The sequence below is a fragment of the Trichomonas vaginalis genome, chromosome IV, assembly GCF_026262505.1.
Source record: "Trichomonas vaginalis G3 chromosome IV, whole genome shotgun sequence".
Lineage (NCBI taxonomy): Eukaryota > Parabasalia > Trichomonadida > Trichomonadidae > Trichomonas > Trichomonas vaginalis.
The window spans coordinates 30,428,168-30,442,708 of NC_067206.1; the positions used below are offsets into that span (position 1 = coordinate 30,428,168).

The window sequence follows — 14,541 nt, forward strand, 5'->3', positions numbered from 1 at the left end:
TTTTTGGTAGAATAGATTAAATCAGGAGCGGTTCCAGAAGGTTTTTACGTTCATACTATGAAGGATGGTAGAGTTCAGTTTAGAAAGATAAAGCAACCATTAGATAGAGAAGGTATATTAAGGAAGATTAAACTTCATGAGGACAACATTGCTGAACTTAGGAAGAAGTTAGAAGAGTTGGAGAAAGGAAGAGAGTTATAAAACAATGAATTCAAGTGGGTGAAAAAAGAGGTGAAAAAAGAGGTGAGATTTCACCACTTCACCTAAATTTATTTTTGCGCTATGTTTTCATACGTGTGAGGGTGGTGATATCATTTATTTTTTATTTTATTTTTTATTTTATTTTTATATAAATGACGAAAACTATTGAGATAACAAACTACAACGGTCATGAGTTCAAGAACTTGTTCTTCGTTCCTCGTGAAAATACATTCTATCAGATACGAGGGAGAAAGGGTAAAGTTAGTTTGAGCGTTTATGAAGGAATGAAGAATGGAAAGTTTATACAAGCATATGATACAAACGGTAAACGTGTTTCATTAGCTTTGTCAAAACTTACTAACATTTATTTTGACAGTGATTTTGACTCTGACGATTGGAGCGACAGCAGCGATACTGAAGAATATGAACTATTGTGTGAAGCACAGCAATGGGAAGCGCTGCAATACTTTTGTAAGTGAGAACGTTTATTTTTACAGTAGTAAGGTGAAGTGGTTGGCGGCTTTATAAATATTTAAGGTTAAGTTGGTGTTGTCGTTTGTGTTGTAAAATATACGTTAACGGTTTTGTAAAGTGTCAAATTCACAAGTATTGCGTACGGAGGAACGCAGTGCCTCCATACACGAGACTTGTATACTAACTTATACAAACCCTGAAGTGGGATATAAACAACTTTATGCAGATGACGCGAACACAGGAGTTGACCCAGAATATGTTTTCTACCAGAGGAGAAATAGAATGTATGAGCTCCAGTTAAAGAATGCAATGGAACTCAGAAGGAAACGTAAGAGACTAGGTGGACATTAGATTTTTACATATAGTAAAATGGGTTTCTTCAGTAGTATTGGAAACTTCTTTCGAAATGTTGGAAGAGGTATATGGAATGGAATAAAAACCGTAGGAAGAGGAATTTGGAACGGAGTCAAAAATATTGGTAAAAGAGTAGGTCAGTTCGTTGGTATTATACCTAAAGACCCTGAACCAGAAGAACAAGCTCCTGTTATACAACAGCCTGAACCTGCACCACAGTCTAGTTGGCAACCAAATCCAACACCTCAACCGTATTAAAAAATTATATTTTTACCGTTCGATAGTAGTTGTATATGAAACTAAGTTCTAAGTAAAACGCGTGGTATAATGGAACTATTCTCTTTCTTCCATCTGTTGTAAACCATACTTGAAAGTCTGAAATACTTCCACTCGGTGGTTCATATAGCTTTGTAGGTTTTTCGTAAAAGTCATTTGCCAAGCATAAAAAAGAGTTTTGGGCGCCAGAAAATGAAGCATGAACTATAATAGCATCTGAGTCGAAAACATTTTCATATGTTCCATTAGGGTTTTCGACTTCATAAAAGTCCGGGTGTACTGGATATTCTGCAGGCTGATTTAACATCCTCAGAAACCTATACCATGCCAAGTTGTTATATTTTGTAGAAATATAAACGTCTTCTCCAAGGTCTTCTATTCTATTGATTTTAACAGTTGCATTTTTCCTGTCATATATAATATCGAGATGGTACTCTCCTTCGTCAATGTTGTACTGTTTTGCATATTCGAGATAGATATCGTTTATTTTTTCTTGAAAAGCTTGAAGAGTTGTTTCTAAGTTTACAAGCAAATTCACTTGTAAAAGTTTTCCCTGTTCAAATTTCTCATACGTACGTTTCTCTTTGTTATAGTATCGAATTTCAAAAGCGACCGTAAATGGGAAACCATGTATGGCTTCTGAAATGAATTTCATTCTACGAAAGCCAATAGCTTTTGTGACAGATGGGTCTCTTAGCCATCTTAATGGGTAGTCAAAACGATAGCCTTCATGCTTTACGGTCTCTGTCTCAAACTTTTGACCGACATTCGTAAAAAGTTCATCTAATGGTTTAGTTGTAGCAACTCTAGAATTTTCTTTTTCTATTGAAAGCATATTTTATCTAGAATAAAAATGTCGAAAGAAACAGCGTCTATGAGAGAAATACAACACAACCGACAACTCATTGTACAAGCTCTAAATAAGAACACAACAAACTTTTCAAACTATTCTAAGATATCTGAGTCATTGAAAGAAGGAAACTTAAAACTGACGATAAACCCATTGACAGACGAGTTTCTGTTTCAAGACAGTAAGAACCATACTGTTTGTATAAATCCAACAAAAAGAACTTTAAACGAGAAACCTATAGATGAACTTCTTTTGAAGGCAGATATTGACAACAAAGCTGACAAAGAGTATGTAGATGCAACAAGAGACTATATTCTCGCATGGACAGATAGAACATACCCACAAAAACATCATACACATAACATCTATGACGTAGATGAACTACCAGCAATGTTAGATGACAAAGCAGATAAAACATATGTTGACAATAAAATGTCAAGTGAAGTGACAAGAGCTGACAAAGAATATTCTAAAAAGACTCATACACATACCATTACAAATATTACAAACTTACAAGAAACCTTAAACAGGAAAAGTGACGTTGGACATACACACGATTTCTTCGCAACTGTTGGTATAGAAAATATTGCAGGAACGGTTGAAGAACCTGATGGAACTGGTGGGGATGTATTAAATTGGAAACCTCCTAACTTTCCACAAGGTTTAACATCGGAGGATGACATAACGACGATGAAATACACTAGATGTAGAAATGTCTATGTCATGGAGGATGAAAACAATGTTAAATTCACTGCTCAAGATTTATATGACAACAAAGCTGACAAAACAGAGCTTCAAACGTTAAAGACAGAAATACTTCAAACAGTATATCCTATAGGTTCTATTTACACGTCAATGAACTCTACCAAACCAGAAGTAGTACTTGGTTTTGGAACTTGGACTCAAATAGTCGACAGGTTTTTGTATTGTGCAAACTCTTCAAAGGAAACAGGTGGAAGTAAAACGATTTCAGGTGCAAATTTACCTGCGCACAGTCACTACATAGATTTAAGTACATCTGAAGCAGGTTGGCATAAGCATAGATTTTGGGATGGTCAGCAATGAAAAAAGGTAAAGGATATGATGTTAAAGACGACGTTCAGTTTGCTATAAATTGTTTCTGGGGTAGCACACAGGGAGAAGGAAACCATACACATCGCGTTTCAGGGTATACACAAACAACGGGACAAAGTAAAGACTACATGCCACCTTACATGACAGTTTACGCATGGTATAGAATTGCTTAGTCGTCATTTTCAACTTCTTTAGCATATTCGTCAGGAGTGTCTTATATTTGTTAGGAACTGTCTTTGAAAGTATACCACCTTGAACTTTGACAAGTTTGAAACGAGGTCTGACAATAGTCGTTTTATTTCTGCTTGCAGTGTGTACATTTTGCCATTTTGCCTAAAACTTCATAATATTCTTTGTATACTTTCTTCTATTTTTACGAAACACGAATGTGAGTACCTGTCGAGTTCCCATTGTTGTCATAGTCAATAGTATTTTCATATGGGTCGCGTTTAGGTATTCTATTTTTACTTTGTCACCTTTCTTAAGTTTGAAGCCTGGCATTCTTTCTTGTTTGTCTCTTTTGACTAAACTATTAAATATATAGTCTTTCTCTAAGTCGGGGTTGTTTTTCATTCTTCGGGGAGTGGTTTCCCAAACCTTTTTGTTTACGGCTATTGTAAATATTTAAAACTTGTCTCATCTTTGCCATGGAGAAGTGTCTATATTTGTCGTCATATGACATTTCATTTACTTCACCACCTTGTGGTTGATTTAAGTCTCTTAAGATTTTTATACAACTGTCAATGACACCAAGAGCAGAATGGTTTTGGTCGACAATGAAATATTGGTTTACATTTTTTGAACGCAGATAGTTTTTAATATCGTCTGATTTGAAAGAACGTTCACAGTCAGATGTCAGTTTTGTTGGATGGTATTTGTCAACGAATATTGTCAAAGCAGTTTTCACATCTAAAATATTTTGGACTGTAATGGTATGGCTTCACAGTATCTTGTGTTTTGACCGACAAATATTAGCCAGTATGAGGTCCATCTGTTCTAACTCTCGGAATGTTTTCCAAGATATCCATAAACCAAGCATTTGGGTGTTGAACTAAAGATTTTTACCATGAGTGCTTTCTTTGTTGCTTTAGAAACATACGGGTCCTTGTTTGGATTCGTCATTTTTTACCCATAAGAAATGGGTTTATTTGGCGCATTAGCAGGAGTTGCATCCAGATTTTTGCCCGCAGTGGGAACAATAGCCAGAGGTGCATTTGGATTGGAAGGAAGATTTTGAGTACATTAGGTATACTTAAAGAGAAAGCACAACCTATTATACAAACTGTACAGAAAGGTTGGGATGTAGCACGAGATGCAGCAAATCTTATTCCAAATCCTGAAACAAGAGGAAAAGTTCAAGGATGGATGGACAATGTAGGAAGACAAGCAGGAAACTACTATAACAAAGCAAATGACTACTATAACCAAGCAGGACACTACATGGACCAAGGTGAAAGATTCTTTAACAGAGGATATAACCATGCACAACAGTGGGTAAACAACAACCAACCGCAACCGCCTCAAACTTGGGGAATGTAAAGTTTTTTACTGAGATGAAATGAACAATACAGCATTGAGACAAATGGGTTCAAGATGGATTTGTCGACTTCCAGCAGTTACACAACGTGTTTGTCAAGTTCTTCCTATACCTCAGGAAGTTTTAGACCGACTTAAAAAACAACACCAGTTGAAAACAAACCAAACTAAAATTTTTTACTGAGATGAAATGCCGAAGAAGTTGAAACGGTAGATTTGACACCACAAACAAAAAGTTCAGAACCATTGTCAAAACCTGTCAAAGAACTTACCGATGAAGAGAAAAATTCAATAATAGAAAGTGCCAGGTCTGGAAATACAAACCCTAACTATAAAGTCACTTTTCATAGAAATGGAACGGCTAGTATCTCAAAAAAGAAACAGACTCTCACAAATAAAATATTGAAGTCTGAAGGAGCTTTCGAGACAACAGATGGAAAAGTTTACTTCACTGACCAACAGTTCATTATAGAACATCTCATTGACTTAGAGTCGAAATATTCTAAACTTTACAACAAACACAAAAAGTTGAAAGGAAAACAAAAACAAATGGCATATAATTTATGAAGATGTTGACGACACAACTGTTCCTGCAAGTGAAGTAAAGTCAGAGGAACCGAAAAGTGACGAAAAACCGATAGAAGAAGAGAAACCAAAAACTGAAGATAAACCAAAACCAAAGGTTTAGTTTCCAAACTAAACCAAGTCAACCTTCATTAGCTGGTATGGGTTGGCGTCAAAGACTTATGGCAGCAGGCGGTTATGTTAAGTAAAGAAAAAAATATTTTTTTATTTTTATAAAAATGCCCCATATAGAATGGACAAGGTCTGCTAGAATAAAAGCAGAGTTGCAAAGATATGGTTGGAGAGTTTCGAAGAATTTTAAATATAGGAAGGGAAGACCCATAAAAGTCTATGACAAACTGGCTGGGTCTTCGCTACGAAATGGTTTGGAAACAGCACGTGCCAATTATCCAAACAGACTAGAGAGGTTAGAAGAAGAACGTCTTATGGACATGCCTTTCGATGTTAGTGAACCTCAAGTTGAAGGACACGACGGCTTTGCCAGATTCTACTGGAAACATGACGAACAATTGCATCCTTTGAGAAAGGAAAAAAGGTAGTGCAGAGGATGGTCATGCTCCCATGGAAAGAACAAGATATGCATATGAAAAGTATCGTGAAGTTAGAAGTCAAATTACATCTGGTCGAACCTTTACAGTAAACTTTGACGAAGGAAAGAACAAAGAAGGCTTCATGGGTGTACTTGCTGCAATTCAAGACGGAAATAAGAAAGGACACAATCTCAGATTGACCATAACAGATTTGGATGGTCACATTTACTATGCAAATGGCAATGTCACAACAGCTGCAATGCTTCTTGACGCTTTCAAGACTACAAAGAGAGAACAAATGGTTGACTCCGACTCAGACATTTTGAATGCAATTGAAGGAATTGCAAGTGTCAAGTTCGAATGGTACCAACCTAACCCTCAAGCAGTCAGACAACATGCTGGATACTTTCCGTTCATAAATAAGTCTGACATTGACTTGACAAGGTATGGAATTTACAATTCAATTGAAACAATTGTCAATGAACCTTGCATTCTTACATGTCTCAGGAACTCTGGTCTTGTTACAGAAGAGAAGATGAAGTACCTTGAGTCATGTGTGAAGACAAGGTACATTCTCAGAGGTCAATTGGCAAAAATTGCACCGTTGGCAAATGTCAATATCCGAGTCAACATACCTACAGCTAAAGGTTCTTCACATGACGACTATGTTGTTGAGTTCAATTTACCATGGTTGAAGATTGCAATTGTCCACAACCACTTCATGTTGAACGAAAGTCTTACAAACCCATTGTTCGGAAAAGGCAAGTGCAACATTGTCAGAGCTGTAAACATTCTTTTCGAGAAAGGCTTGTTGGAACCAATTCCAGATGACAAGCTGACAGAAACTTTTGTACCAAAAGACGAAACAAACTTTTCATTGTTAGCAAGACCAAAAGTTGTTCCAGACAAAGTTCTAGCACAAAAGAAGTACACAGTTCCAAAAGGAGTTGGATTGTTCGGATACCAACCTGAACCAGAAGAACTTCCAATGAGGTTGCAAGAACTTCAAGATGCTATAAACAAACTTCCATTGAGACATCCAATTGACGTCAAATTGTATTGGAGAGCATCTGAGTTAGGTCAGAAGGTTTTATATGAAACAGGTTGCTTCGACGATGTTTATGAGATAACAGGAGAAGTTTCTCAGAAGATAAGAGACTCACTTGAATTTCCACAAACTGGACCAATTGGTTGCGACAAGTTCGACTCAGATGAAAAGATATACTATGTCGACCTTAACGCTGCGTACATGAGGTTTGTCCAATATTCCCAACTGGAATTCCAAACGAAGACGGTGAGTTCCCAGGAAGGAACTATACAGTTGGAAAAGTCATACAACAACTGATGATATTAGGAAAGCTTCAAACCCCAAACTTGCAATGACACTCAAATTGCTTATGAATTCAATGGGGATATTCCATTAAGAAACCTCAAGAGATGAAGAGTAAACATTATGAGAAGGTCGACAACTTTGTTGAAAGGTTTTCTCCTTTTGTTTTGAAGTACGAATTCACTCAAGGTCAAAGTGGCTTAGTAACCACATTAAAACCTATTGTCGAACATTGGTCTTACCCTCAGTTCGCAAAGGCAGTCCTTGACAACTACAACAAATTCTTCTCGAGGTCAAATCCAAAGTGAAGGTTTACTATGAGAACATTGACGCACTCATGACGAACGAAGAAGGATACAACAAACTCATTGAAATGGGTATGGTCGGTGAAAAAGATGGGTCAATTCAAATTGGACAAAATTTTCACCGAAGTTCATGTCCTCTCCAAGCGTAAGTATTGGGGCATACTTGAAGACGGCACAGAAATAAAACATTGCATGAAGTAAAAAAATTTTTATTCGAATTTGAATTTAAAATGTGGGGAATTCTTGGTCTCAAACTCATATATAACCTGTTTGTTGTATTTTCGTCGACTATGGCACGAGACACGAACATTGACCAAACGGACAAAAAGTGTCATTTCAGATGGTCCAAGCAGCCAATCGCATTCGAGCACTTCGAAGAAGCCTTACGTTCCAAGGGAGAGGGTGTCTGGTGCAAGGCAGAGGTCATGAAACTCTACGAGCAGTACATCCTCAATGCCTGGGAGACAAATCGTCCTTGGATTGGCAATTCTACCAACTCCTCTGGGACGACCTCCTACGCAACTGGGATGACGAAAGAGTTCCAATTCAGAGGTCAGGAACTACTTATCCAAATTTACCCTTAATTTAAGCTACTTAATCTAAATAAAAACCTTAAATTTACTGGGGTTTCCCCCTAAATAAAATTTTTTTTACTCTTAGAACCACTCGAGGTTCTCCTTACGGTTGTTGAGCTTGTCACCGTCAATGTGTCTGACCCTCGTCTTCTTGTCTGATTTGGAACCCATTGAATTGCGACAAGCTTGCCCATGGAGATTGAACCGCGATTCCGAAGGTTAAGGTTCAAGTGTCCCAAGTTGTTGAGGACTGGGGTAAGAAGAACCTTGCCTGTCTCCTTGTTGCGGATTGGTATGGGTAGGGTTGGGAAATTTCGTAAGCGTCATCGGCAACAAGGGTTGCCCAAACTTCCTCTTCTTCGTGTTTCTCTTCTTCATCTTCTTCTCTTCTTCTTCGTGTTCTTTCTTCCTCTTCTTCCTCGACAATTCCTTCTTCAATTGGTACTCACGAATACGGTGTTGGAGTTCTGTCCTTTCGAGTACCTTCCAGATGGCATCTATCTCTTCGAAGAAACGGTAGATGAGTCTGGCAAGGTCTCGGTTCTCTCTCGCGTAAATGCGCAAGGTTTCCGTCAAATCGTTTCAGGCTTTCTCATTGGAAGCTTGGTTCATGAGGAACTCACCTTTAACCTTCATCTCTTCCATAAGACTACTTTGGAGAGTCTTAACGGTGTTTGTCAGATGAGCTTTCAAATTCAAAATTTGAATTTGAACTGGGCGCTTGTCTGGCAACATTGAAAGGACATCTGCCATTGTGTTTCGGCTTCGGTGCTTGTTCGGACATCGAAAAATGAAGTGGTTTGAGAATGGCGGTTTTACTTCAAAAAGCTTGTTATGACAGTTATGTCATACAACAAGTTTAAAATAATTCTTGTTCTTCTTCTGAACGTTTGTTTGTCTCTTCCGATAAAAGTTTCCGAACATGAGAACCAAAAAACGTTTTTTGAGATTGCGGAAGAGTTCAGGCAAACGTTCATATTCTGGATATGTTTGGGAGCAGTTCAAAACATCTGAGCTGACTTTCGGACAAAATTGGGACAATGTCAGAAAATTCATCTTTGGTCGGACCTGCTTGAAGGTAAGTCCTTACATGTAAGTAGCTCTGGTAAAGTCTTCTCATTTCTGCTAACTTTTGGAGTATAGCTTCGTAGTTTAGAAGTTTTAATTTTAATTGTCTTATTCCACTCTTGACATCTAAACGGTAACTATCCATGAGGTCAAGAGTAGCTTTGGTAGCTTTAAGTGGAGCTATCTGTTCTTGACTTGTGCAATTTTGGTTGCAATTGTGGTTTGAGCTCCTTCAAGTTCGCCGTCTATGTCGTTCTCAACGCCTTCAACCATGGCTTGAAACTCTTCATCGGTCCATTGAGATTGGTGTGGGACGAATTTAACTTGCTTCATTCAAAAAAAATGAAAAAAATGTTTTTACTCAAACTCCAAAAGCGTGCCATGTATATGGCTAAGAAAACTTACCAGAAGGCTTCTTCTTCACATGAGTCTTTGGCAACTTGAGTGTTGGTGTTGGAGTTCTTGGGGAGTGGCTCTGAAATTTCAAATCTCTCTCGAGCGCAACAACAGATGTCAGAATAACATTCCCCACTGTCCCTCTTGCCACCATAAATTGTGTATTGACCGAACTTGCATTTGCAGGAAGACCGGTCAATACAGGTTCACAGTTGAAATAGTTGTAACAAACCTGTTGAGTACGAGTGTGAGTAAAACATAAAAAAAAGTGAAGTTAAAATGAGATGTTTACTGAACTGGCTGAAAGAACTGGCTGAATGTCGCCTTCACAGGTTATGTGAAACGCTGACCCGAGAAGTGAAGGAGAGACTGAATTGCCAATTTCATATGGGGTAGGGGGTTCTCCTTGTTTGGTATTTTTATTCCAAGGACGTTTGTTTAGGAACTTAACAAGAGCTTCTCTTTTGGCGTCCTTTATGCCATCGTAGGCTGTCCCGTCTGGTATTTGAATTGGAATTCCAGTCGAAGTCTCGAAGCTGAAGTGTAGACCTTCCAGTAATAGAGATGAACTTGACCTTGGGCTTCATGACCTTGCGCAAGTAGTCTTTTACGCAGTCGTTAATTTCAATTAGGTAAATTGCCTCTCAAGTCCTTCTTGCATTCCGAGTCCTTCATCCGACAGGAAAATATTTTCCGACAACTGGAAAAAATTTTCCGGACAAAGGGAAAAATTTTTCTTCGACAGAAAAAGTTCTTCCCAGTTGTCCGTCCTTAACCATTCAAATTTTCGAAAATGAGAAACTTTTTGTCGAACTCAGAAAAAGTTTTTCCTTCCAACAGAAAAAGTTCTTCCTTCCGACAGGAAAAAGTTTTTCCTTCCGACAGAAAAAGTTTTCCTTCCGACAGGAAAATATTTTCCTTCGACAGGACACAAACGGATGACTGACGTTCCTCTTCCTGATGCTCTTCCAAAGCCAGAAGTACCGAAAGCCCCTGCACCTCGCAACCACACAACCTCAGTTCCAGCAAGTCCCTCCACCAAATTTACTACCAATTTCCACCTCAAGGTCTACTACCTACCACAAGCTTCCCGAAACTACCCTACCTCCTCAGCCTATGCCTTACTTCCCACCCTTGGATGTTCCAACAAATAGCTCCCCCAGCAATTCCAACATCAATCTCAATCGAAAGAGACCAAGAGAGTTCGAGAGAAGTCTGAACCGCTTACGCAAAGATTATGCCAACAGCCCCTATGGAAGACGACAGGCTTTCAGTCTCTTCCTTCAAATCGACCGATTCGCTCGTACCAACAGATTCGGTTCGTGACCGTGAAGACTACCTCAAGCAGTCTGAGAGACTCTCATCTACAATCATTACAGTTGGAGCTCTCAGAACATGCGCAATTACGAAGGTCAGACACCAGCTGGAGACCGCAAAACAGACGTACTCGCAAGAGCGTCCAATGGTCAAGACAAAGACTGAGATAAGTCGACTTCATTCTTGCAGCTTGCCATACAAGTAAAAAAAATAACAATTACGAGTTAAACTTTTTATTCTTTTTTCTGAGTTGTTTAGAGCTGGTTCTCTTGTAGGAAACCTTTCTACTCTCCATGGTCATGTAATTGCGAATTTGTACGCAATTCCAGGTTCGTTGTTTTTGAACCTGATGTATGTAACGCTTCCATCCTCCTCGGGGGGAGTAAGCTGCTAACATCTGACAAGTTTTCTCGTGACTCGGAGCTTCATAAAAATGTTCACTTTTTAAACGTTAAGTTTTTAGTCTTATTTTACCCTTTGTTTACCCTTTGTTTGTCGAGGTAGTATTGGAGTGCAATTTCTCCAAATTCTCTGTGTCGGAGTTCTTCAGATTTTCCACAGGTTGTACCTGGAGAATCAAAGAAGTTTCAAGAAACATACTGCCATGTGCTCTTTGAGTTCGTCAGGTATTTTGAAGTGTTGCATCTTCGAGTCTTCGACATGAGAAAAATGGACACTTTTTCTATTAAAACCGTTTTGGCATTCTCATGAGTGAGTATAGTTCTGCCGAACCATTGGAAGAGAAGAAGTACCCTTGTGGCAAAAAGAAAAAATAGATTGCCTTTAGTTGTCATTGCCAATTGTACTCGTAATTGAATTCATTGTACTTCTCTTCACGTAACACTAAAACTCAGCAAATTGCGTATTTGCGTTTAAGGAAGCTACACATCTTACTAAGACTCAACACTTACAATTTTTCAAGTTGACTTTTTACAAGTTGAATCTTTGTTGCTTGAATTCAGCAAAAAATTTCTTGATTGTTTAGAAGCTTGACATCTAACATGTTTCTAAACACGCTTTCTAACCATGGTTCTAAAAACTCTTGAATTTTCAAATGATATTTTACACCCAAAAATTATAAAAGAAGAAACAACTGAAAAGAACTAAAGTACAGAGGAATATGCGAAAAAAAAGGTCAGAAAAAGCAGGCAGAAGTAAGCAAAAAGGGAAACAAGAATGTTATAAACACACACAACCATACTACTCAATATAAAAGTAACTGAAGATGAAGAAATAAAACAAAAAGCCCTGAAGAACATATATGGATTAGCGATGAGTATAAAAAAAGAAGTTGAAGCAAAATGTAAAGGCAGAAAAACTTTTGAAACAGTTGCAAAACCAAAGGCCGTACCAGTATGAAAACTTAGCAACAAGAAAAGTAAAAACTAACGACGCAGCCATGCAAAAGGCAATGAAAAGCGCACGAATTATAAAAGTAATAATGACTGGTTAGATGCCCCGAAGAACGCTAAAGCAGCCCAACTTATAGGGTCAATAAGGACAAAATGCAAGCGATGAAAAGTTCAAAATGAAGCCTTTAATGAAATGCTGACTTTAAAGAAACGCATTCGAAAGCTCTTCATAAAGTAAGGTGAGAACTAGTGAAGCGGAACTTCCTCACATCTGGAAAAGAAACTGAAGTCTGAAGGTTTCGACAAAGAGTTAAAAGAAGTAGCACAAAAATATGACGAAAATAACAGATGCAGCAACGAGACAGGCAGTTCAAAGTGCCTATTGAACCGCCGTTAGAGGCCAACTGTTTGTGGAAAGTCAAGAAACAAGAGTACAACAGACCAAAACAGACGCTAGTAGGAATGCTTTCTTAAAAAACGAAAAGTCATGGTATGGACATTATGCTGCAGATGGAACATATGTGCGCAGCTGTGGAACTTAATATACACCAAACCCTCCAGAGAAGCACCTGCACCAGGGACTACCTAAAACATTTACAAATCGGTCACATGGACCAACAGACACAGGCTGCACCACAACAACAACCAACACAACAACCAACATTCAAAATCCAGCACCACAACAACAAACCAACACAACAACCAACGAGTTCAATAATCCCAGCAACCACCAAACAACAACCAACACAACAACCAACAGTTCAAAATCCAGCACAGCAACCAACAGTTCAAAAATCCCGCAAACAGCAACCAACACAACAACAACACAAACAGAGCAAAGGACAGTAAAAGAAGTAGAGAAACAAGGAAACCAAAGAATTCTTAAAAATGCTTAAGGAAAGATATGGTTACCCAGATACTCTTGAACTTTAGTGACAGAATATAAAGAAGCTATTAGAAAAGTTCAAGGAAGGAAATAATGATAACCGAAACCTATTTAGCTTTAGATGGTTCAGCACCAAATGGGTATATAATTTCAAACCTGGAAAATAAAACGAAGCTCGCTAAGGAATATGATTTTAATAGCAATATCATCCAATGACATGAATGAATTTACTCCGAGATATTGATGTCAGAGCTAAATGATAATTCAACTCTCTGTCATGAAACGCGTAAAAAATAGAGACGGACCGAAAAGAAGAAAGGTTTATGAGTCCGAATGACTTAGATAGGGAACTTTTTAAAAAACGGTCCTCGGAATAATTGAAATGCCAGCAGATGAGGTACAAGAAACTCAACAGGAAAGAAGTTCAGATACAACCAACATGGAAGAATAGTTCAGCAACAACAGCTGAAGAGCCTGAAGGAAAACGAACAAGTCCCTCCTTTGGAAACCAAAACGTCACGAACTAGATGAAGATTTGGAAACAGCCGAAAAATCTTGACCCTCAACCAAGAGTATAATGAGAATACCTGGAATCTTTCCAAAGTCTAAGAAAAATCGGCACTGACAATAGTAGAGATAATCGAAAAATTTTCACCGACATACATAAAGAGCTCCAAACACCAGATGAAAATATTCAGCATAGAATGGAAGTAACTGAAAGAAAATGGAGCGCAAAATACAACAACCCTTTTTACTACGAAGCATAATGAACGTTCAATCTTGGCTGAACTCGGTGAAAAAAAGAGTTAAATTTCAACAAAACATTATAGAAATGAAACATTGTTTAAAGTTGCATTCAGAAACCTAACCAAGATGGAAACAAACCTACTTTGTTTCTGCAGACCTATGGAAACTACCAATAGATGGGGTCATAAAGGCTAAATTCGGGAATAGGTGGTGTGTCATAAACTTACAACCTCAATTCCAGAAGTTGTAGCGCAATGGAAGTGAAATGGTGAACCTAGATATAGCGGTATTTTGCAGCGGCGGCTTTAATGCCATTGAAAGATATGAAAAATGCAGATATTTTGGACCAGTATGAAATGAACATGGCTGAGGGAAATATAACACCTGACGTTCTAGAACATTTATCTCAAAAGAACTACACAGAACCATAAGAGATGGTATAATTTGTGAAGAGTTTTAAAGAAAGTTAGGGAGAAGAGAAGAAAGAGAACACTATTGTACATGACCTTGCAAACGAAAGTTTGGCAAAATATCATAAAAACTTACTTTGCAGACATAGGAAATGAGAAGATGATAATTTGAAGAAACTCAAATGGACAGTACCAAAAAATAATGAAATGTTTAGTAATTGAAAAACATGTTTCCATATGACAAAATAAAACCCAACTACAGAAATAAATTGACG

The 14,541-nt window shown here is 38.0% G+C and overlaps 3 protein-coding genes and 3 pseudogenes across 6 annotated transcripts, besides 3 other annotated features; 3 read left to right on the top strand and 3 right to left on the bottom strand.

Moving 5' to 3' along the window:
* Positions 1-861: part of a mobile genetic element that runs on past the window's edge.
* Positions 184-353: a terminal%2Cinverted (terminal inverted repeat of Maverick-1A transposon ID:TVAGG3_0196230).
* TVAGG3_0196280 (uncharacterized protein) lies at positions 354-680 on the top strand (the record flags this gene model as incomplete). Its single annotated transcript, XM_051226179.1, has 1 exon — positions 354-680. The coding sequence occupies one exon, from the start codon at positions 354-356 to the stop codon at positions 678-680; it is 327 nt and encodes a 108-aa protein (XP_051111165.1).
* Positions 862-1,947: 1,086 nt separating the features above from the next.
* Positions 1,948-2,140, bottom strand: TVAGG3_0196290 (uncharacterized protein; the record flags this gene model as incomplete). Its single annotated transcript, XM_051226180.1, has 1 exon — positions 1,948-2,140. A coding segment is annotated over one exon (193 nt), but the record flags the coding sequence as incomplete, so codon positions are not given.
* A 279-nt stretch (positions 2,141-2,419) lies between these two features.
* Positions 2,420-14,541: part of a mobile genetic element that runs on past the window's edge.
* Positions 4,593-4,768, top strand: TVAGG3_0196310 (annotated as a pseudogene). Its single transcript has one exon. A coding segment is annotated over exon 1 (176 nt).
* TVAGG3_0196320 (uncharacterized protein) lies at positions 6,023-6,959 on the top strand (the record flags this gene model as incomplete). The annotated part of the gene is made up of 1 exon (XM_051226181.1): positions 6,023-6,959. A coding segment is annotated over one exon (937 nt), but the record flags the coding sequence as incomplete, so codon positions are not given.
* Positions 9,070-9,491, bottom strand: TVAGG3_0196330 (annotated as a pseudogene). Its single transcript has one exon. A coding segment is annotated over exon 1 (422 nt).
* TVAGG3_0196340 lies at positions 9,843-10,229 on the bottom strand (annotated as a pseudogene). The gene has a single exon. A coding segment is annotated over exon 1 (387 nt).